This window comes from Dendrobates tinctorius, unplaced genomic scaffold, assembly GCF_039654945.1.
Source record: "Dendrobates tinctorius isolate UK_male_01 unplaced genomic scaffold, ASM3965494v1 ptg000208l, whole genome shotgun sequence".
NCBI lineage: Eukaryota > Metazoa > Chordata > Amphibia > Anura > Dendrobatidae > Dendrobates > Dendrobates tinctorius.
Window position 1 is genome coordinate 6,989,021 of NW_027361875.1, and position 24,482 is coordinate 7,013,502.

The 24,482-nt window shown below is 40.3% G+C and overlaps 1 protein-coding gene across 2 annotated transcripts in view; it reads right to left on the reverse strand.

The window, feature by feature from the left end:
- Positions 1-380: 380 nt before the first annotated feature.
- The window catches only part of TTC6 (tetratricopeptide repeat domain 6), a 226,777-nt gene continuing 202,675 nt past the window's right edge, over positions 381-24,482 (reverse strand). The window contains exons 30-32 of one of the 2 annotated variants that reach the window (XM_073554183.1): positions 10,861-11,031; positions 7,270-7,495; positions 381-1,016 (exon numbers count right to left, since the gene is read on the reverse strand). In XM_073554183.1, coding sequence (XP_073410284.1) covers positions 877-1,016; positions 7,270-7,495; positions 10,861-11,031 — 537 coding nt within the window. In that variant the 3' untranslated portion in view covers positions 381-876. The remainder of the gene's footprint in view (positions 1,017-7,269; positions 7,496-10,860; positions 11,032-24,482) is intronic. The other variant, XM_073554184.1, reaches the window with a different exon arrangement.

Sequence of the window (24,482 nt, forward strand, 5' to 3'; positions counted from 1 at the left end):
TACTGTAAAAAGCAGCAGAAAATTAGCATTAAAAAACACAGCAAAAACGCCCAGTGTGAACTTACCCTAATGCTGGTTTTATAAAACATGGAGGATTTGCATACCCTAAATGCGGCTTCTTTAATTACATATAAAAAATGACTAAAAAGCAATACTTAGTGCCTTGTATTTTAGATATGGGAAACTTTTAAATTATCAAAAATAATCAAGAAAATTACATTTATTTTTCAGTAACATTCAGTAAGTTTGGATAAAAGTCTGTATTTTGCCATGCTGTATGTCAACAATATTATAGAAAACAACAAAAATGATATTATAGGCAAATTCTGTAAATTAAGTAGACAGTGAGGAATTAAAAGAATAAAGAATATGGGCATATAAATGGTAATAAATATATTTTTATTAGCTTTTGATAAAAAGGCTTTAAATACAGTTTTAGGGACAGTTTTTTAAAAAGAGCAGGAACCTGCAATAAAGAAAAAAAAGCACATTTTTCTTCAGCCCCCCATGCCAGTGCTTTTTCCATCTGTGTCCATAGTTGATGCCATGAGGTATGACTGCGGGGGCCAATCGCTCAAGGCTATCATGTTTTGAACACAGTATCATTAAGATCTGCCACAGCCGATAGACACATAATTCATGATGTGCTGTCCCTATGGATGCAATGTCACTTGTCACTGCTGGCTTCCAAATCTAGGGAACCATCTGAATAATAAGGGTAACATGCAGATTCCCAATCTTGTTGAACAACGCCTTAAATATTAATCTGTAATGAAACCTATTGCCAAAGTGTAAAGATCCAGACCTGTGACCCGACATAACGGCCCCAATACCAATAAGTTAATCATGTCACTATTGCCTTCCCACATTGATGAATCACTGACTCTGGGAAGACTCTTGCAGAATTGTGATAGCTTGCTCATAATCCTCAATGGCTTCCTTAGCCAATCCCATTCTTCCTCTTATATCCGCTCTTAACTTGTACATCAAAGGATCTCCAGGTTGAAGAAACAAAGCTGTAAAAAAAAAAATGATGCATGGTGACATCCTTTGGATTACATTGCTGAAGAGTCAATTTAAGAATTTCAGAAGCAATTACAAAGAATACTTCCATTATAGAGGCACGAACAAAGAAATATAGAAATGAATGAAACAAGTACACACTATGGAGAGATCCTATACATACAGTGCATTGAGAAAGTATTTGGCTCCCTGGAACTTTTCAACCTTTCCCCACATATCATGCTTCAAACATAAATATGCCAAATGTAAATTTCTGGTGAAGAATCAACAACAAGTGGGACACAATTATGAAGTTGAACGAATTGGTTATTTTAAACTTTTGTGGAAATTCAAAAACTGAAAAGTGGGGCGTGCAATATTATTCGGCCCCTTTACTTTCAGTGCAGCAAGCTCACTCCAGAAGTTCATTGAGGATCTCTTAATGATCCAATGTTGTCCTAAATGACTAATGATGATAAATATAATCCACCTGTTTGTAATCAAGTCTCCGTATAAATGCACCTGCTCTGTGATAGTATCAGGGTTCTGTTTGAAGTACAGAGAGCATCATGAAGACCAAGGAACACAACAGGCAGGTCCGTGATACTGTTGTGGAGAAGTTTAAAGCCAGATTTGGATACAAAATGATTTCCAAAACTTTAAACATCCCAAGGAGTACTGTGCAAGCGATCATATTGAAATGATAGGAGTATCATACCACTGCAAATCTAACAAGACCCGGCCGTCCCTCTAAAAACTTTCATCTCAAGCAAGGAGAAGACTGATCAGAGATGCAGCCAAGAGGCCCATGATCACTCTGGATGAACTGCAAAGATCTACAGCTGAGGTGGGACAGTCTGTCCATAGGACAGCAATCAGTCGTACACTGCACAAATCTGGCCTTTATGGAAGAGTGGCAAGAAGAAAGCCAGTTCTCAAAGATATCCATAAAAAGTGTTGTTTAAAGTTTGCAACAAGCCAACTGGGAGACACACCAAACATGTGGAAGAAGGTGCTCTGGTCAGATGAAACCAAAATCAAAGTTTTTGGCAGCAATGCCAAATGATATGTTTGGTGTAAAGGCAGCACAGCTCATCACCCTGAATGCACCATCCCCACTGTCAAACATGGTGGTGGCAGCATCATGGTTTGGGCCTGCTTTTCTTCAGCAGGGACAGAGAAGATGGTTAAAATTGATGGGAAGATGAATGGAGCCAAATACAGGACCATTCTTGAAGAAAACCTGTTGGAGTCTGGAAAAGACCCGAGACTGGGACGGAGATTTGTCTTCCAACAAGACAATGATCCCAAACATAAAGCAAAATCTACAATGGAATGGTTCACAAAGAAACGTATCCAGGTGTTGGAATGGCCAAGTCAAAGTCCAGACTTGAATCCAATCGAGAATCTGTGGAAAGAGCTGAAAACTGCTGTTCACAAACGATCTCCATCAAACCTCACTGAGCTCGAGCTGCTTGCCAAGGAAGAATGGGCAAGAATTTCAGTGTCTCGATGTACAAAACTGATAGACATACCCCAAGTGACTTGCAGCTGTAATCGCAGCAAAAGGTGGCACAACAAAGTATTAAGTTAAAGTGGCCAAATAATATTGCACACCCCATTTTTCAGTTTTTGAACTTCCACAAAAATTTAAAATAACCAATAAATTTCGTTCAACTTCACTATTGTGTCCCACTTCTTGTTGATTCTTCACCAAAAATTTACATTTGGTATCTTTATGTTTGAAGCATGATATGTGGGAAAAGGCTGAAAAGTCCCAGTAAGCCAAATACTTTCGCAATGCACTGTACATAGGTTTAAGCCCCTTCTGTGCAGAAGGCTTGTATAAACAGACAGAAAATTTATCAATCTATCGAGTCAACTATAACGAACTCTATCAAGTATCGTCATCATAACTGGCTGAATGCGGCTGTAATACGACGATATCACGATTAATGCAATAACTGTTATGGCATAATATTTATGTTCTGATATATTAATACAATGTCATATAGAACTATCTATAATTGTATAAGTCTGAGATATTTATATGGATTAACATTAGACACATACCATTATTTGCTGCAGGTTCATGCGTCTATGATGAGACTATACTGCTATTATCCATATTATGGCATTATATATTATCTGCTATTTACTTAAACAAAAAAAGCACCAACAGGAAAAGCAGTCACGAATCCATAAATACATAACTTTTATTGAAAATTCATATAAAATGTGGACATTACATAGCATGGATTGGGGGATATATAAAATTTGTATAAACATACACAGTAGTACAAAGGACCAAACACACCGTATTCACAGCGCCAGGAAAACAATCATTAAGTGTGCTAGACAATGGCTGCATACCCTTAACCAAGGGTTAATACAACCTGTTAAAGATGCATATATACATAGGCTTATAGCTCAACAATTATTACATTACTACCTATAACTAGATTGCCATATTTCCCAGACACAGTGTAAAGGGACTAGTATAAAGCAAGTGCTCAGAACAAAGCGCCATGTCAGTAGAATCATTGCTGTAGCAACATGATTACCTGGGAGTAGTGAGGACGGTGCAGTGAGGCAGGTCCTGTCCACGACGCGCGTTTCGGAGCCGCAGCTCCTTCCTCAGGGGGTTTGAGCACTTGCTTTATACTAGTCCCTTTACACTGTGTCTGGGAAATATGGCAATCTAGTTATAGGTAGTAATAATTGTTGAGCTATAAGCCTATGTATACAGTCATATGTTAAAGTCTGGGCACAACTATTAATGTTAACCTTTTTTCTTTATAACAATTTTGTTTTTTTCAACAGCTATTTCAGTTTCATATATCTAATAAGTGATGGACTCAGTTATATTTCTGGATTCAAATGAGGTTTATTATACTAACAGAAAATGTGCAATCTGCATTTAAACAAAATTTGACCGGTGCAAAAGTATGGGCACCCTTATCATTTTCTTGATTTGAACACTCCTAACTACTTTATACTGACTTCCTGAAGCATTAAATTGGTTTTGTAACCTCATTGAGCTTTGAACTTCATAGCCAGGTGTATCAAATCATGAGAAAAGGTATTTAAGGTGGCCACTTGCAAGTAGTTCTATTTGATTCTCCTATGAAGAGTGGCATCTTGGGCTCCTCAAAACAACTCTCAAATGATCTGAAAACAAAGATTATTCAACATAGCTTTTCAGGGGAAGGATACAAAAAGTTGTCTCAGAGATTTAACCTGTCAGTTTCCACTGTGAGGAACATAGTAAGGAAATGGAAGAACACAGGTACAGTTCTTGTTAAGCCCAGAAGTGGCAGGTCAAGAAAAATATCAGAAAGGCAGAGAAGAAGAATGGTGAGAACAGTCAAGGACAATCCACAGACCACCTCCAAAGACCTGCAGCATCATCTTGCTGCAGATGGTGTCACTGTGCATCGGTGAACAATACAGCGCACTTTGCACAAGGAGAAGCTGTATGGAAGAGTGATGCGAAAGAAGCCGTTTCTGCAAGCACGACACAAACAGAGTCACCTGAGGTATGCAAAAGCACATTTGGACACGCCAGTTACATTTAGGGAAGAAGGTCCTGTGGACTGATAAAACAAAGACTGAGTTGTTTGGTCATACAAAAAGGCGTTATGCATGGAGGCTAAAAAACACAGCATTCCAAGAAAAACACTTGCTACCCACAGTAAAATTTGGTGGAGGTTCCATCATGCTTTGGGGCTGTGTGGCCAATGCCGGTACCGGGAATCTTGTTAAAATTGAGGGTCGCATGGATTCAACTCAGTATCAGCAGAATCTTGACAATAATGTGCAAGAATCAGTGACGAAGTTGAAGTTACGCAGGGGATGGATATTTCAGCAAAACAATGATCCAAAACACCGCTCCAAATCTACTCAGGCATTCATGCAGAGGAACAATTACAATGTTCTGGAATGGCCATCCCAGTCCCCAGACCTGAATATCATTGAACATCTGTGGGATGATTTGAAGCGGGCTGTCCATGCTCGGCGACCATCAAACTTAACTGAACATAACGCCTTTTTGTATGACCAAACAACTCAATCTTTGTTTCATCAGTCCACAGGACCTTCTTCCAAAATGTAACTGGCTATTGTCAGGATCTCATGCATAGACCCTCTGGTATCTCTATCTCATGCCCGATATAGAGGCACATACTATTATGGGATATAGATAACCAGTTAGTCTATGCTCTTGCCCTAACTATAGGCACTTGCTCTAGTATTTCCAATATGTCATAATAATACTGTTTATTTAATTTAATTATTTACTTTTTCAGCAGCTCTTATATTCTGTTTAACTGTGTTATACTTTACATCAGGCCTATTTTATTCAGGTGCAGAATCTCTATTACTGACTTAGGATCACAGCCGACTATTAAGATAATATATTTGGATTTATTTAACTTTGGCACTTTGAGCATGCCTAGATAACACTGTTGATTGAAAGTAATTGCCTATATACGATTTGGTTTTGGTATTCTGTCCTATATATTGGGAAGTATATTTTTGCCTGTGCCTGCCTTATGCAGGCTTATAGCTGCTGTTACTAGAGTATTTAGAACCTGAACCATTACTACCGGTATTTTGATCTCATGCAGACTTCAGCCTTGAGACGTTTCTTCTGTCTGGCACTATATTTGTCAACTATTTATTACGCCATTATTTTTTAGTTGCTATATTTCCATATACCTCATCATAAGTACTGTGTATGTGTTTAGAATATATGTGTAATAAAGTTTGGTACTATTGAATTAAATCCTCTCTAATTTTGTGGTGACTTCTTCTATTCATCAGTTACTCTATTTTTACTAATGTTTACAATAGCCTCATGACCTTTTTGGCTTGAGACTGGGGTTTTTCTTTGTTTTGGTTATAGTTGAGGCCCGAGAGGTATATCCGTAAGCCCACGGAATTGTTTTAGGTTCATAATTGTAAAAACAGAGCTGTAGCCACAATAGGGCCAATTATGCTGTAAAAACTAGCAAGACATTTACATGTCACTTTTATAATACACTCTTCAACCAAGAAAACTGCAACACCAAGAAGAAGTCGTTGGAATCACAGGATCGATAGACATATGCTAATGATATGCAGATGATGACTAAATAGAAGCAAAATTTTCAAAACCTCTTGACTTATTTAATATCCAGTACGAGCGCCACATGCAGAAATTCCCACTCTTACATTAACCTTGGCTGCTAACAATGAGGTTATTAATGGTTTTCTGAGGAATGTTCTGCTGTGCTGAATGCACTTGGGCAAATCATCAAGATCCGCTGTTGGCAGCTCCCTTTGTTATTTCTGACCAATGACGTCCCAGATGTGCTTGATTGAAGTCAAGTCCAGAGATGCTGCAGGACATGGTAACAAGTTCCTGGGATTATGGTGTGGGGGTGGTATAATATACATTTGCTGGACCCCTCGTCTTCATTCCAGGCACACTAACATCTTGGCGTTACATTATTTGGTCATGAAACCAGTGGTACGGCCAATTCTCCAGTGTTCCAGGAGTCCTTTTCAACATGGCAATGCCAAGCCGCATGTTGCTTGTGCTACTGTAAATGGCCTATGTGGCCTAAATGTGCTATTATTGCCAGAATGAAAGGCGTTAAAGTGTGGCTATTTCTATACACAGCACTCATACTCAATACTGAATAAATTAGGATGTGTTGAAAATATAGTTTCTATTTTTGTTATTATTTACATGTCAATTTCATGTCTATAAATCCTGGGATTTTCATAATTCCATGAATTCTACTTCATGGTGTTGAAGTTTCAATGGTTAAGGAGTTTAACTTTGCTGTCTTAGCGTGAAGCAAGTCCACAACATACTATTCTACCTATCTGATTACCTTGAGCAGCATGTATTATTTGTATGGAGTAAAAAATAGTAAGATTTAGTCGGTTGACAGTGAGAATATGGGGAATTGTAATTCCAAACTGCGTCTTGTTCTAATGTCCCTGCCTATAAAGTGAATAATTCCCTATATAGAGGAGATAAAAGATGGTGGAATTGTTCTTTCTTTTAATATAAGCCCATGAAAAGTAAATCTCTATTTTAGTTTAAGCCAGATGCATACGAGTCAATACAATAGTCAATGGAGGACTATCAGCCCAATATCATGTATGGTCTCAAATATGCTTATCTCATGATGACCTTCTCAAGAAATCAAGCCACTATCTGAAACCTTGTAAAATGCGCTTTATTAATACGGACAGACGAGATGAGTGTAGTACCTTGAGTTATGTCACTTTCAGCTTGCTGGTATTCATGCAAAGTGCTATGCAGAGTAGCACGATTGAAGTATGCCGCAGAAGATACAGGACACAGGTCTATGACCATATGGAAATCCTCCAGTGCTTCTTGTACATCTTGTAAGAGCATATTTGTGATCCCACGGTTCAGAACAGCAGATTCATTGTCAGGATCCAATTCAATAGCTTGGGAGTAGTATTCTTTAGCCTGTGACACATACAAAGAAATATACGATTAACAATGAACAACTTCAAGTGAAAAAACAAAATTATTCAAATGACTCAACGAAGTTGAACAAAACAGATGTGTGTGGGCAAAGTCACAATTGCATCCGAAATGTATGATAAAATCTGAAAATGGTGTTTGCATCGTGCCTGCTAGTCTAATGCAAAAACAGAGGTGTATTGTAAGGATGATGGGTCTGACCACAGCAGATGGAAACCAAGGGCAATGACCTCATGCAGAAAGTAATGTCTCTTCTAAATCATGGTGTAATATGTCCTTTACATCTTTATCTTATTGAAATACACAGAAATGGTCAAAAACCTATAGAGAAAATTGCAATAAAAATCAGACTACAAAGATGAAACCCATAAAAACACAATACATGTAGTTATTGCTTTTTAGGGTAAGAGGTATAAGAGAAATAAATTGACACATCTTATACTAGGACTCCCTCTGCAAATCAACAGTTTTTGTTTGCAGCCAGTATCTGAAAATGTGTAAAACCAAATCCATGCACAGCCCTATGGCCGACACTAGTGCATGTTAATATCTTCCGAAACTATGCTACTATGTCCCTGGTTTGGTATATATCTTATTCCCCTATATTTCGATGGTACCGTGCTGGGAGAATTGATCCAAGGCTCACACACTGCATAATAACTGTCTGAAATTCCTCTATGTAAATATAGTAAAGAAGTTGTCCACTACTCAGACAACCCCTTCTGAATTACTACATTCCTCCATGTAACATAAAAATCAGCCTGTACTCACCTTCGGGATCGGGTTTCCTGGGGCTCGCGTGATGTTATGCCATGTGAGCCAGTCAGCGGCTGCTTCCCTCTCACTTCCTTTGGATGCAACTGACATTTAGAGAAAGTCAGAGAGCATCAGCAGTTCTTCTTTCAGAGATCAGTTTCTTTTGAAGGAAGTGAGAGTGAAGCAGCCAATTGACTGACTGCAGAGCTCACGTGGCATAACAGCGTCATGCAAGCCCTGGGAGATCCGGCGGTGGAGGAGGGCACAAGCTGTTTTTTATTTTAAATGGGGGAATATAGTAATAGAAAAGGAGTTGTCCGAGTAGTGGACAACCCCTTTATTTTCTTATATGGTAAACATGTATTTATGTAGGATATCCACTGAGCAAAAGATGGTACATTTTCACTCATCCATAATCAAGCAATTAATTTTTTAGCCTGAAACATGGCCTCATGTTAAGACAGTGGAATTAGCTGCGGATAAGGGAGGTAGATAAAAAAAAGAGCAAGAACGTAGCATCTATTGTCCAATAGCATTGGGTTACCCATGAGGTCCTTTGGAAACTGAATAACTTGAGCCCAGAGGTCCTGTATTTGTGGGCAGTTCCACAGAAAGTGAAAAAAGGTACCCAATTTCTGGTCACATTTTGAACAGATGTCTATATATCTAGTAGAAATACAGGATAGTCTCCTTGTGAAGAATGCTCTATGTATAATATATAGTTCATACTCTCTTGGTATCTTGGAGATGTTTTTCGGGGTACAATCAGAATGTCTTCCAAGTCTTCTTGATCTATATTTCCCAGGTCCTGCCCCCAGTTAGATTTACTATGGGCTACTACAAAAATTGACTTTTGGCAATTAAACATCTGTAAAATGTTGATTTAATTCATTTAGGGCTACCTTTCATCAGTATAGAAGAAACTGAGAAGTCAGCAACTTCCAGATAGTCCTGACCGAATTGAGTGTTAAAGGCATGTAAATATCGAAGTAGCCTCTTTAGAGTCAGGAATGTCTTATACCCAGACTGTGAATAGATATTTTCTAGGAAGATTATCCTTTTGCTTATCAAAAATTACTGATCCGGGAGATTGAGAAATTCAGGGAGGTTAGTATTAAACCATAGAGGTGTGGATTTGTGAACACTGGATGTATCATAAAGACACATTGTAGTGCACTACAATTGTCTAGCTTGGTGTAGAATATAATTTGGCTGAGCTGGGGATACATAACATATAGTTTTGAGAAGTACTATATACCTAGGATCTGGGTTATCACTTCCTGTAACGAAGGCAAGCGTACATTCACCTTCCAATCCATCTCGATGATTTAGGTGATACAGCTGGGCTTCTACATAAAAAATGTGTGGATTGGAAATTCCTACTCCTCCATAGTCCCATGAATTCTGCAGCATCTTCCATGCCATATGATGACACAATCTAATTATTTTCAAATATGTGTACAGCTAAGTAGATATGTTCTAGGTCATTGTTGGATATCACATAATATTTTAGTTGCTAATATCATCTTACAAGACCTTCTCTGTCCAGCATAGATAGTGGCAGCCAAGTTGTGCACTTTCCACCAATATGGGCAATGAGGGGTACCACGCTAAGGGTGTAATGATCTGGAATATGCCTACTTACCGTACATATATTTCCAAGTATTTTATGGCGCTGCGCCACTGTAAGGCGGTATCTGATTGTTTTGGGGCCAGGGGGAAAGTATCACAGAGTTCGCTAGACATATTATCTGCATATAGACCTATATGTTCATCTAGGGGACCTTTTTGAAGGCCAATAATAAAAGGATCTGTGTGAATACATTCAGCCAGAGGTTGCACCAACGAAGAATACAAAACGGAAGAGAGGGGGCACCCCTGGTTTGTACTTCTATATTACATAAAAGGGGTAGACTGCTATCTGTTTATGCTTTCTTGTGATACAGGGACATGGTATAGAAGTTGCCTGCGCACTGCAGTACTCTGCCCCTCAATAGGGCAGAGCAGTGCGCCTGTGCTGCGACGGGAAGCAAAGATGGGAGGCGCTGGACCGCGACACCCTCCGGACCCGAACCGCCCCTGGGTGAGTATAATCTAACTCGTTTTTCTTCTCTTTCAGGTTACATCAGGGGCTTATCTACAGCATTACAGAATGCTGTAGATAAGCCCCTGATGGTGGTGGCCGCAGCTTATATACGAAAAATAGGTGACAGATTCCCTTTAAATTGCCGTATTGGCACTTTCTGATAAATAAGTGGGCTTTGGGTTGTTTCGGCACTCGGTCTCTAAAGGTTCGCCATCACTGCTCCTAGCCAATATAATTTGAAATATTAGAATATAGTAGAAAAATATAATTTTATAATAAAGTAAGACTATTACAGAAGCAGGACCTCCCTTTCTATTTCTCCATTACATCCACAAATTTCCTTTTTCCTTCCCTTCATCTTCCTTCCCTCACTAATTATTCCCCCCTTTTATGTCCTTGACTGATAGTATTGATCTCTCTATAATTGCATTAGTCTGTTTTCTTATTTGTTCTAAAACAAATAAAGAATCAAATAAAAAAGTCAACTACAGAAGGAGTGATATACTTGTGAGAATTGCCGGTTATGGAGAAACAGATTTGCTGCATTGAAGTAAGCCAATGAATATTTGGGGTTGGTGGCAATCGCTGACTGGTAATCCCGCATTGCATTTGGTAACTTTCCCATGAACTGGTGGATGACTCCTCGGTTTGTCAGCAGCTGAGCTGTCACACCAAGCTGTAGGGACAAGGAAGGGACAGTGGCATAAGAAAGTGGAAGAGACGGTAGCATTGACATAATTAAAAAACACATACATATGCAAAGAAACATACTGGTCAGTCAAGGTTTAACTGCGGAGAGTCTTACCTATCCACAAAAAAATGCCCTCTGCAAGATAGATGGCAGTCCCATCGGTTTAATACATGCAGATCAGTAAGTAATAGGGTATACTACAGATATACTATCACAGCATATCTTGTGACAGTGAAGGGAATTCCTTTTTACCATAAAGGGGTTTTACGAGATTAGAAAAACATGCGTGCTTTCCCCCCAAAACAGCACCACACCTGTCCAAAGGTCGAGGGATGTATTGCAGTTCAGCGCCATTAGCGTAAAATAAACTGAGTTTTAGGATCAAGTAAAACCCATGGGCAGCCATGAATTTCTATTCATGTACAATAACTAAAAGGGGTTTTCCCACAAGCAAAGTACATGTTATTTAATAGATCCTGGAATAATAATAAATTCCACAATTGGATGAGATTAAATAAAATGTTCCTGTGCTGAGATAATCTTATAAATGTGCCCCTGCTATGTACTGTGTAACGGCTGTGTCTCACTGTACAGGAGCATGGTCTGATCATACCACATTTCATGGGCAGGGGGGAAGCAATGTATTAGTACAGTATACAGATATTTACAGCACATGATCAGCCTGTTTATAACCCCTTAACGACCGCCGATACGCATTTTAACGGCGGCCGTTAAGGGTACTTAAAGCACAGCGCCACTTTTTAATGGTGCTGAGGTTTAAGGTTATAGCGCCCCCCAGTGATGAAATTTCTCCGGGGTCTCGGCTGCTGGTGGTAGCCAAGACCCCAGAGAACATGATTCGGGTCGGTTTTTACCAACTCCAGTGTTGAGATTGCCGTTATTAACTGTATAACAGCGACCACAAAAAAATAAAGCAGATGTTCCATTTAATTTCTCTCTCCTCTGATGTGATCGCACATCAGAGAAGAGCGAAATACGCTCCCCGATCCCCCCCAGTACCTCCTGGTGTCCCTGGGTCTCCTGGCTTTCCCCCACGGCCACCAGCGTCTTCTTCCGGTAAGAAAATGGCGGGCGCAATGCAACAACAATAGGGAGATTTTTCCTATTGGTTCATTTTGGTCACTGTGATAGGGTCAAAGTAAGAAAAATAGTAAATACCCCCCCTTTATCACCCCCTTAATTAGGGAAAAATAATACAATAAAGAAAATGTATTTTCCATTTTCCCATTAGGGTTAGAGTTAGGCTAAAGTGAGTTGGGCTAAAGTTAGGGTTGGGGTTAGGGTTGGAATTAGGGTTAGGGTTGGGATTAGGGATAGGGGTGTGTTGGGGTTAGGTTTGTGGTTAGGATTAGGCTTAGGGTTGTGGTTAGGGTTGGGGATGTGTTGGGGTTAGGTATCAGGATCCTGTCAGCGCCGGCGAACTGCCATGGCTGAACAGGGTAACTCACCCACACTGCGGGAGGGCCCGGGGTCAGATACTGCAGGGAAAGCTCAGGCAGACAGGACCTTGGACGCTGAAGGTAGCAAGCAGTATAGGACCTACGATCATGTGACCACATGGGGCGGGTCTTAGCATCCTGCTGCTGAAGATGAAGGCAAGATTCTACTACAGGGATCGTGGAGGAGAGGGGAACTCAGGTCAGACAAACGGGGGGGTCATACACGGAGAGGGTGGTGTGGTACCAGAGGGATGAGCAGAGAATAGTCAGAACTTAGGCAATGAGTCATACACAGAGATAGCTGCGCAGTACAAGAGGGACAATCAGAGAATAGTCAGGACATCGGAGAGGGCAGCGTAGTACAGAAGGGACAGGCAGCAGGGCTGTGGAGTCGGTAAGCCACAGTTGCGACTCAGACTCCGACTCCTGGATTTTATCAGGCTCTGACTCCGACTCCGGCTCCGACTCCTTCATAAATGGCCAATTCATAACAACAAATTTACTGTTGTAAAATATTAAACATCGTGCTTATTTAGTTTCTCACCATCATATAAGTAATCAGACCACTTAGAGCAAAAACTACATTTATTAGAATACAATTAGAATATAGCAAATAACTTTTATAAACTTTTCTAAACTGTAAGTAAATATGCAATAAACACTTTTATGCAGTTAATAAGAAATCTATAAATTTGTCCTCAGAAAAAGTATTGCCTCTGTCAGATCCTCCTTCATGGATGCCCTCAAATCTGATCTAATTATTTTGAGAGCAGAGAACAACCTCTCTACACTAACTTGTGTTGGTGGCAAAGCAGTAACCACTCGGGCAACATCTCTGACAATGTCAGGATACAGAGGAATCGCTTGTTGCACTGTTATTTTTGATGAATGGTCAAATTTCTCAATTTCTTTTAGTGCACATGAAAAATTCTGCTGAAATGTACTGACTGTGTTCCTTGATGGGGATGACTCTTCTTCTATGCGGGAACGCTTTGCACTGTCCTTGTGATCCAAATATTTTTCGAAATTAAATTCTTCATCAGTTGATGATGAGGGTGAAGATGTGGCAGGACGACCAAATTCTTCTTGTTCCTCCTGACTGTTCTGCAACCCTTTCATCCTTACTGCTATTTCAAACAGAGCTTCTTTTCCTTTACTTAGCTGTTGATCATCTAGAAGAATCTGATGCATTGGGTCTACATAAACAGCTGCCAAAAGAATGTTATTTTGTAATAGTAGCTCCTCTCTCCGTTTCATTGATGTAGGAATGCCACTTGCAATTAACCCTCCTCTTTGGGACAGGCGAAACATCAGGTTCTTCCACTCCTTTAAGAAAATACCTGGAGTTAAGTCCTCTGCTTGTAATTTTTTAGTCACTGTAAATGGGTGCTCTAGCAATTTTTCCAGCTCAGTCACCTGATTCCACTGACTTTCATTTAGCGTCAGTTGAGGGTTAGCCATGCCTACAAGAAAGGTTTTCAGTTCAACCAAGCGCTGAATCATTAAGTACTGCCCCATCGTGTGGCTTGATCAATAATTGCCCCTTTTCCAGCACGTCTCTTCAAAATTGAGTCAACTCAATTCTGGCAACAGTAGCCAATTTTCTCTCCTTGCCAATCAGTGCAGCAGCATGTCCTTCTTGCAGACTGTCTCTTATAGCCAGCTGTAGCGTATGCACAACACAGCGCATGAGATGAATGAAAGAACATATTGACACAGTTTCAACAAGATCATCTAAACTATTGTCACGGCACCGCCAGACTCAGGGCCTGCTGTCCCGGCCTCGGCCAGTAGGAGGCGCCGGACTATCACATCACCGTCAGACTCAGGGCCTGCTGTCCCGGCCTCGACCACTAGGAGGCGCCGGACTGTCCTATCACCGTCTGACCCGTGGCCTGCAGTCTCAGCCTTGGTCTCTGGGAGGCGTTGTGCTTCAACCCCGAGTGATGGCGGCGATAGTCATGAGGCTCCTGCGCAGGCGTCCGCTGGACGCAGGCTTCGCTCCTCGGTCAGTCATGAAGGGGCTGGTGCAGTACCATCCAGCCTGGTCCTGGGGGCGGTCCGGATGACATCACCAGCCCACGGGCCTGTAAGGGATGACCTGATCCCTCAAATACCTTGGGACTGCTCTTGCAGGCCGCCGGATATATTCTTGGTTCCCCTGCGTGTTACTGTGTGAATTACTGTTGACTGACTCTGACTTTTGCCTGGATTCTGACTCTGCTTCTGCCTAACGATTCTGTACCTCTGCGACTCTCCTGGTTTATGACACTGACTTCGGCCTGGATTCTGACTCTGCTTCTGCCTAACGATTCTGTACCTCTGCGACTCTCCTGGTTTATGACACTGACTTCGGCCTGGATTCTGACTCTGCTTCTGTCTAACGATTCGGTACCTCTGCGACTCTCCTGGTTTATGACTCTGGCTTCGACCTGGTATCTGTCTTTGCTGCTGTCTACCGTTGTTATACCATTTCTGCCTGACTGGTTTAGTCTCAGATATCATTGCCTTTGTGTCCGGTGTTGGAACACCTTTCTGGCGACCGTCCTGCTCTGGTCATTGCTCCTATTCAGACAGCACCTCCTGGGCTCTGCTATAAATCCAGATCCCTGTATAGGGGTAAAGGGTATCAGTGTTTCTCGGGGTGTTGTCCGGCTGCAGCCCAGACCGCAGGCAGACGTCACAACTATCATGTTGCTGTTCATCTGAAGCAACTTCAGTTTGCTCCTCAGTTACAATACTGTGTTCCTCTATTTCAAACATTTCTGTGTCTGTGGACCCAGAATGTTCTTCTAGCTGCTGGTCACCATCATTACTCTCATTCATTAGCTTAATAGTACTTATCATATTTGAAGCATTGTCAGTTACGACAGAAAGAACTTGCTCTTTTTTAAGTTCATAGTCTTGCAGAACCTTTTCCACCAAGACCTGGAGAAACTCACTGGTGTGATGAGCTTTGGTGTCTTTTACTGCCAATGTCTTGGTAACTATTTCATTTTTGTCACAAACAAATCGGACATTGATGGCAAAATAGTTCACTCTGTGACGTGTGCAGGCATCCATTTTAAGAAACAGAAAGCGTCCCTTTAGAGTTTTTTAAGTTCTTCCTTTTGTTTAAAAGCTTCTTCGATTACTAATTTTCTAATACTCTCTCTCTCCAGAGAAACACCAAGCTTGCGGGCCATTTTCCCATTCAGACACATAAAAGCTGGTCGTGAAAATAATGAAATAGGCACACTATCCTTTACAACAAGCTCTATGATCTGTTTTTTAAATGTATCTACTGTCATTGTCACAGTAACTTTGTCACTGACAAAATATCTTGCAACTGATGGCTCCAAAGTTCTCTGCTCCTTTGTTTGGCTGGAAGAGCTGGGCACTGGTTCATTGGTTTGGATGCAGTCTTTCTCATCCACTGCTTTCAGTACTTCTGGATGAAAGCGCTGTAAATGTCTCTTTAGATTAGAAGCTCTGGTAGGAGCATTTTTATCTTTGCCTGAATATGCACTCATCTTGGCTTCACAGCATTTGTTTTCGTCTGGATCATTTGTCATACACTGACAGACATAATGTTTTCTATCTTGAGTGATGGTGAAATGTTCAAATACAGCTGATTTAATGTGATGCTTCTTTGACATTCTCAGGTTTTTAATTCTGCATTCACAATCCAAATGACAATTGTTTTTCCTAAAAACAATTATACAAAATTATTGCCAGGTCGTACAACTGATATAGTGGTCAGTAATAATGTTATTATTCCTCATGTACTCACAGTTAACTGATGCAAAGTTTGTTGAAAGGATAATACTTCTTACAGTCTTCCTCTTCTGAGTAGCAGGCAGCTGTGAGATGCTTGGAAGACGCACACCTAGTATGATCTAGTCTAGAGGAGGAGCTTTACTACTAAGAATTTGCAACACATAGAAATCATAGAAATCATAGAATTTCAGTTTCATACATTGTAAGTAGGGGGGTTAGGGCAGCATGAGGTTAACCAAGTATAAGATTAGATAAGGACAGTGGAGAACAGTGACACACAAGAAGAAATGTCTCTATCTCCAGCAGAACTGCTTATCACTGTTGTTCATAGTTTGATAGAACATATATATTTGAGTAACATTTATAAAATTCATATGAAAGTTCAATTATGAAATATTAATACAATTTTTTTAAAGCTGGAGTCGGTACATTTCTACCGACTCCGACTCCAACCAAAACTAACTCCGACTCCACGACTCTGACTCCACAGCCCTGACAGGCAGAACTCGTAACGGGAACAGAACCTGATCAAAAGCAAGCAAGCATAAAGTAGCACAGGCATAAAGCACAGACACACCAGGGTCACACACACTCGGCCGAGGGTCAGAGTATAAGCGACGAGGAATGACCTCACAATGAGGCTATAAGAAGCCTCCCAGAATCCCAGAGTGAGGCAGTCCAGATTAACCTCTGAACTACCTAATCCCACAACCTGAGCAAACCATGACATTAGGGTTGTGGTTAGGGTTGGGATTAGGGCTAGGAGTGTGTTGGGGTTAGGGTTGTGATTAGGTTATTGTTAGAGTTGGGATTAGGGTTAGGGGTGTGTTGGGGTTAGGGTAAGGGGTGTGTTGGGGTTAGGGTTGAAGTTAGAATTGGGGGGTTTCCACTGTTACATCAGTGGGTCTACAAACACGACATGGCGCCACCATTGATTCCAGCTAATTTTGCGTTCAAAAAGTCAAACAGTGCTCCCTCCCTTCTAAACTCTGCCGTGCACCCAAACAGTGGTTTACCCCCACATATGGGGCATCAGCGTACAATTTGCAAAACAACTTTTGGGGTCTAATTTCTCCTGTTACCCTTGAGAAAATAAAAAAATTGGGGGCTAAAAAATAATTTTTGTGGAAAAAAAATAGATTTTTTATTTTTATTTTCATGGCTCTGCCTTATAAACTTTAGGGAAACAAATGGGGGTTCAAAGTTCTCACAACACATCTAGGTAAGTTCCTTGGGGGGGTCTAATTTCCAAAATGAGGTCACTTGTGGGGCGTTTCTACTGTTTAGGCACATCAGGGGCTCTGCAAATGCAACATGACGCCCGCAGACCATTCCATCAAAGTCTACATTTCAAAACGGCGCTCCTTCCATTCCGAGCTCTGCCATGCGCCCAAACAGTGGTTCCCCCCACATATGGGGTATCAGCGTACTCAGGACAAATTGCACAACTTTTGTTGTCCAATTTCTCCTGTTACCCTTGGGAAAGTAAAAATTTGGGGGTGAAAAGATAATTTTTGTGGAAAATGTATGATTCTGAAGTGCTTGGGAGTTCAAAGTGATCACCACACATCTACATAATTTCCTTAAGGGGTCTAGTTTCCAAAATAGTGTCATTTGTGGGGGTTTCCACTGTTTAGACACATCAGGGGCTCTCCAAACGCAACATGGAGTCCCATCTCAATTCCAGCAAATTCTGCATTGAAAAAGTCAAACGGCGCTCCTTCCCTTCCGAGCTCTGCCATGCACCGAAACAGTGGTTTAACCCCACGTATGGGGTATCGGTGTATTCAGGACAAATTGCACAACAAATTTTGTGGTTCATTTTCTCTTTTCACACTTGTGGAAATAAAAATAATTGGTTCTGAATTAAAATGTTTGTAAAAAAATTAAATATTAATTTTTTCCTTCCACATTGCTTCAGTTCCTGTGAAGCACGTAAAGGGTTAATAAACTTCTTGAATGTGGTTTTGAGCACCTTGAGGGGTGCAGTTTTTAAGAATGGTGTCACTTTTGGGTATTTTCTGTCATGTACACCCCTCAAAGTGACTTTAAATGTGATGTGGTCCCTAAAAAAAAGGTTTTGTAAATTTTGTTGTAAAAATCAGAAATCACTGGTCAACTTTTAACCCTTATAACTTCCTAACAAGAAAAAAATTTGTTTCCAAAATTGTGCTGATGTAAAGTAGACATGCGGAAAATGTTATTTATTAAGTATTTTGTTTGACATATCCCTCTAATTTAAGGGCATAAAAATTAAAAGTTTGACAATTGCAAAATTTAAAAAATTTACGCCATTTTTCTGTTTTTTTTCACAAATAAACGCAAGTCATATCGAAGAAACTTTACCACTAACATGAAGTACAATATGTCACGAAAAAACATTCTCAGAATCAGCGGGATCGGTGAAAGAGTTCCAGAAATACAACCTCATAAAATGACAGTTGTCAGAACTGTAAAAATTGGCCTGGTCAGTAGACTGCAAATTGGCTCTGTTACTAAGGGGTCAATCAATGCTTTACCTGAAGGAAAGAATTATTTGTGATACCTTGCTGTCTTCTCTGCATCATCTATGTCATCATGTCTATCATGTTCAATACAAATTGAGGGGGAACACAGGCAAATCTAGAAGGGATCCAGCCTCGGCCTATGCACACAATTTACACAGTGAAACAAGAGACAAAGGAATAGGCCATAAAGAGGGGATCACCCGAAGGCATGAAAACTGCATGGAAATATTAAATTTTATTGAACACAGAGAAACATACAAAAAAATATTAAAAACATTAAAAGTAGTCACATGTGGCATAGCTACAACAATCAATGGCTCATAAAAGGGCCAAAAGCCTGGAACAAAGACTCTAATTACGGTATATGTGATGTAAACAATACCCATATAAACAGCATACCATTATTTAATTTACCCAGTACACAGCCAATGAAAAAACATGCAATGCCCACAAAAATGTGTATTTCTCTTCGCCATCACTGTGGTAGGAAAAGTAATTTTCTTTACAGTTCATTCTGTATAAATCATTAACTGGGTTTAGAGAATTATTTTTTTATTCATACGCCTCTTGGCTTTACCCCAGGCAGTTCAGCTTGAATGAAAATATTTCCACTTACAAATAACATTACCAAGAGGGTATTACAATTCAAGCCCTAATACAATTGTCACACGTCTCCCAGCAAAGGCGGTCAGATGTAAAGGTGAATACTATATTTATAGGGTACATGTTTGTGGAGGAGAAACAGGAGATATAACAGTGTAAAATAGTTGGTTTTATTTTAAAGATATAGAACATAATAAAGGATGTTCGAGAGGTCAACATACATGATACAGTAGTTTTAGGGTATGTTTCGAGGTGGCGTATTGGCAGCCCTTTGGACGCAGCTCCGCCCAAAGTGCTGCCCCTTTTGTACGCGTTGCGATTCCGCATGTGTTCATTGAACACATGCGGAATCACAGCATCCTATACGTACACTGTGTAATTTATGTTGCGGAGACTGAGCGTCTCCGCAAGATAAATAGACATGCTGCGGTCTAGAAAGACGTACCACATGTGTATACGTAGGTCTGCCACCTGCGCCTTTCAACGCACAGTGGAGATGGGATTTCATAAAATCCCCTCCACTATGCTGTAACATCTAGACATTGCGGATTGGACGCTGCAGCTTTACGCAGTGCCCAATCCGCAGGGTTTCCTGATCATAGAAACATATCCTTATGACATACAAAAATAAAAGTTGTAAAGGGGTTGTCCTCTTTAGGAGAACTTTTAGATATATGCACAGTTTCTTGTACATACACTGGGTCTTCACCTTTTCCCCGGTTGTTTGGCCACAGAGGTGAATTCACGTCAACAGCACTATACAATTCCAAAGTGTTATTCTGGATGGAAATCAGATAGCCATTGCTAAAATGGATAAGTATTTATATTGTCTCAACCTTGTAAAATGATACATCACAATTTATATATTGCCTAGTAATGGCATTTCCAATATATTACAAATCATACAAAAAGAAAAAGGAAACTATATGCCATAAAATCAATAATGTTTTATTATAAATCATTAAAAACGCATTGCAATACAATGCGGTATATGTGGGAGCAAATACATGCAAAAAACGACAAAAAAGGCCTATAGACCAGGTACCTAAAAAAAGGCTCAAGGATAAAAGTAATACATAAAGGTACAAATCCTACAATCAATTCATCATAGAAAGCCAGTATAAGCCCAGATCGTATGATAATGACAAAGTGTATAAAGCATACAGCAAAAAAAGGATAAAAATCCAAATAGCAAAAAAAAAATAAAAATATATATATATATATATATATGCCAGATCAAAAATGTAATGCAATAAGTATGCTATAGAGTAAAGCATAGCGCAGTCATAAAGGCACACAAACTATTTGCACAAAGTGTTATAGCATAAAGTAAACCAAAGTTGGAAAGGAAGAGGTTAAGAGTAGCTGCTGCTAAGGCAAATACTGTACCTGGATGGCCGTAGCACCACAATCGCGTTTCGCGGTTAGGATTTTTCCTCAAGGGAATGTGCACCAGGGGTGCCACGGCCATCCAGATACAGTATTTGCCTTAGCAGCAGCTACTCTTAACCACTTCCTTTCCAACTCTGGTTTACTTTATGCTATAACACTTTGTACAAATAGTTTGTGTGCCTTTATGACTGCACTATGCTTTACTCTATAGCATACTTACTTATTGCATTAAATTTTTGATCTGGTATATATATATAAATATATATATATATATACACACACACACATATATATATATATACAGTGCCTACAAGTAGTATTCAACCCCCTGCAGATTTAGCAGGTTTGATAAGATGCAAATAAGTTAGAGCCTTCAAACTTCACACAAGAGCAGGATTTATTAACAGATGCATAAATCTTACAAACCAAAAAGTTATGTTGCTCAGTTAAATTTTAATAAATTTTAAACATACAAGTGTGGGTCAATTATTATTCAACCCCTAGGTTTAATATTTTGTGGAATAACCCTTGTTTGCAATTACAGCTAATAATCGTCTTTTATAAGACCTGATCAGGCCGGCACAGGTCTCTGGAGTTATCTTGGCCCACTCCTCCATGCAGATCTTCTCCAAGTTATCTAGGTTCTTTGGGTGTCTCATGTGGACTTTAATCTTGAGCTCCTTCCACAAGTTTTCAATTGGGTTAAGGTTAGGAGACTGACTAGGCCACTCCAACACCTTGATTTTTTGGCTCTTGAACCAGGCCTTGGTTTTCTTGGCTGTGTGCTTTGGGTCGTTGTCTTGTTGGAAGATGAAATGACGACCCATCTTAAGATCTTTGATGGAGGAGCGGAGGTTCTTGGCCAAAATCTCCAGGTAGGCCGTGCTATCCATCTTCCCATGGATGCGGACCAGATGGCCAGGCCCCTTGGCTGAGAAACAGCCCCACAGCATGATGCTGCCACCACCATGCTTGACTGTAGGGATGGTATTCTTGGGGTCGTATGCAGTGCCATCCAGTCTCCAAACGTCACGTGTGTGGTTGGCACCAAAGATCTCGATCTTGGTCTCATCAGACCAGAGAACCTTGAACCAGTCTGTCTCAGAGTCCTCCAAGTGATCATGAGCAAACTGTAGACGAGCCTTGACATGACGCTTTGAAAGTAAAGGTACCTTACGGGCTCGTCTGGAACGGAGACCATTGCGGTGGAGTACATTACTTATGGTATTGACTGAAACCAATGTCCCCACTGCCATGAGATCTTCCCGGACCCCCTTCCTTGTTGTCCTTGGGTTAGCCTTGACTCTTCGGACAAGCCTGGCCTCGGCACGGGAGGAAACTTTCAAAGGCTGTCCAGGCCGTGGAAGGCTAACAGTAGTTCCATAAGCCTTCCACTTCCGGATGATGCTCCCAACAGTGGAGACAGGTAGGCCCAACTCCTTGGAAAGGGTTTTGTACCCCTTGCCAGCCTTGTGACCCTCCACGATCTTGTCTCTGATGGCCTTGGAATGCTCCTTTGTCTTTCCCATGTTGACCATGTATGAGTGCTGTTCACAAGTTTGGGGAGGGTCTTAAATAGTCAGAAAAGGCTGGAAAAAGAGATAATTAATCCAAACATGTGAAGCTCATTGTTCTTTGTGCCTGAAATACTTCTTAATACTTTAGGGGAACCAAACAGAATTCTGGTGGTTTGAGGGGTTGAATAATAAATGACCCTCTGAATAAACTTTTCACAATTTAAAAAAAAATTAAACAAAGAAATAACATTCTTTTTTGCTGCAGTGCATTTCACACTTCCAGGCTGATCTACAGTCCAAATGTCACAATGCCAAGTTAATTCCGAATGTGTAAACCTGCTAAATCTGCAGGGGGTTGAATACTACTTGTAGGCACTGTATATATATATATATTTTTTTTTTTTTTTGCTATTTGGATTTTTATCCTTTTTTGCTGTATGCTTTATACACTTTGTCATTATCATAGGATCTGGGCTTATACTGGCTTTCTATGATGAATTCATTGTAGGATTTGTACCTTTATGTATTACTCTTTTCCTTGAGCCTTTTTTTTTTTTTAGGTACCTGGTCTATAGGCCTTTTTTGTCGTTTTTTGCATGTATTTGCTCCTACATATACCGCACTGTTTGGCAATGCATTTTTAATGATTTATAATAAAACATTTTTGATTTTATGGCATATAGTTTCGTTTTTCTTTTTGTATGTCTTGTAAAATGATAGAGGAGACACTGCAAACATGGGCATAATGACTATGTCCACTCATGGCACAGATGTCTGGGTCACAGACATCCAGAAAGCAAGAACTGCAAAAACCTAATATGACATAGGATCCAAAAATATTGTGACATACTGGAAATAAGAAGAGACAACTAAGAATGATCAGACTGTTTCGGAACAAATGGTTGTAATCAGCACAAGCCCAAACACTACAAGTGAGCAGATACAACTCAGCCCAGATACAGAACCATGGCGTTCAACAAGAGAAAATGAAGGTAAACCACCTGTAAGTCTCTCAATGATGCAAACACTGTCAACGTACCAACATCTTGGGGAGACAAATCTCAGCATTCAGAAGGGAAAGCCATTAAAGGCTGCAAAAGAAGGAATTGAATCCATTAATGAAAACCAAATATGTCCTGAACTCACACTGTTGGAAAGTTTTCACACAAGTGCCTGGCATATCGATGTGAAGTTGAATTCTTTGAGGGATCTTGAAGGGAAAGAAACTTCTGGACTTAAAGAACTACCCAACTGAGTACTGAGAATATTGTTAGCAAAGCCATTAACTGCAGAAACAGATGTTCGAGGCCGATGACGAGGCTGGGCCAAATGACTTGATCCTTAACTGCTAAGAAGGGGTGTAGGAGTATCCAATAGTTACAGGGGAGACTGTGTTAAGCAGAAAAACAGAATGGCGCTGTTTTATAGAAGCACTCTCATCTATATTTTTTAATTAAATGTGTGTTATTGATGAGAGAGCGTGTTCAGAAACGGTGTTATCTGAGCACGTTCATGTCCGTATCGAGCATTTTCGACGTGCTCGAAAAATATGCTTGAGCTGCTGCCAATGCATGTCTCACGGCTGTTTGACAATTGCAACACATGAAGGGATTGCCCGTTTGTTAGCTGTAAACACACACTAACTTAAACAGATTTTTTGGAGCAGAAACTCAGCAATCCTACTCATAATCTCAAATCTCTACGTTTTGACACTTTTAAAGGTTTAATGTGGACATGAAACACGTTATAGATATCTACATGTGTACAAGATCAAATTCACTGTTAGCTATGAGGGTAGTGCCAGAAACACCATCAGTACATGAGTGCAGCATCAAAACCAAAGCCAGTACATGAATGCAGCACCAGAACCACCATCAGTGCATGAAAGCATTGACACAAACACAGTCAGAATATGAATGCAGCACCAGAAATACCGTCAGTACATAAATGCAGCATCACAAACACCGTCAGTACATGAGTGCACTGCCAGGAACACTGTTAGTACATGAATGCAGCACCAGAAATACCATCGGTACATGAATGCAGTGCCAGAAATAAGGTCAATAAATGAATGCAGTGCCGGAAACACCATCAGTACATACATGCTGTGAAAGAAACACCGTCAAGTACATCTATACAGTGCCAAGCTTAGTACAGCGATCATTTGTAATGTCAGATTAGCCCCATATAAATTTATC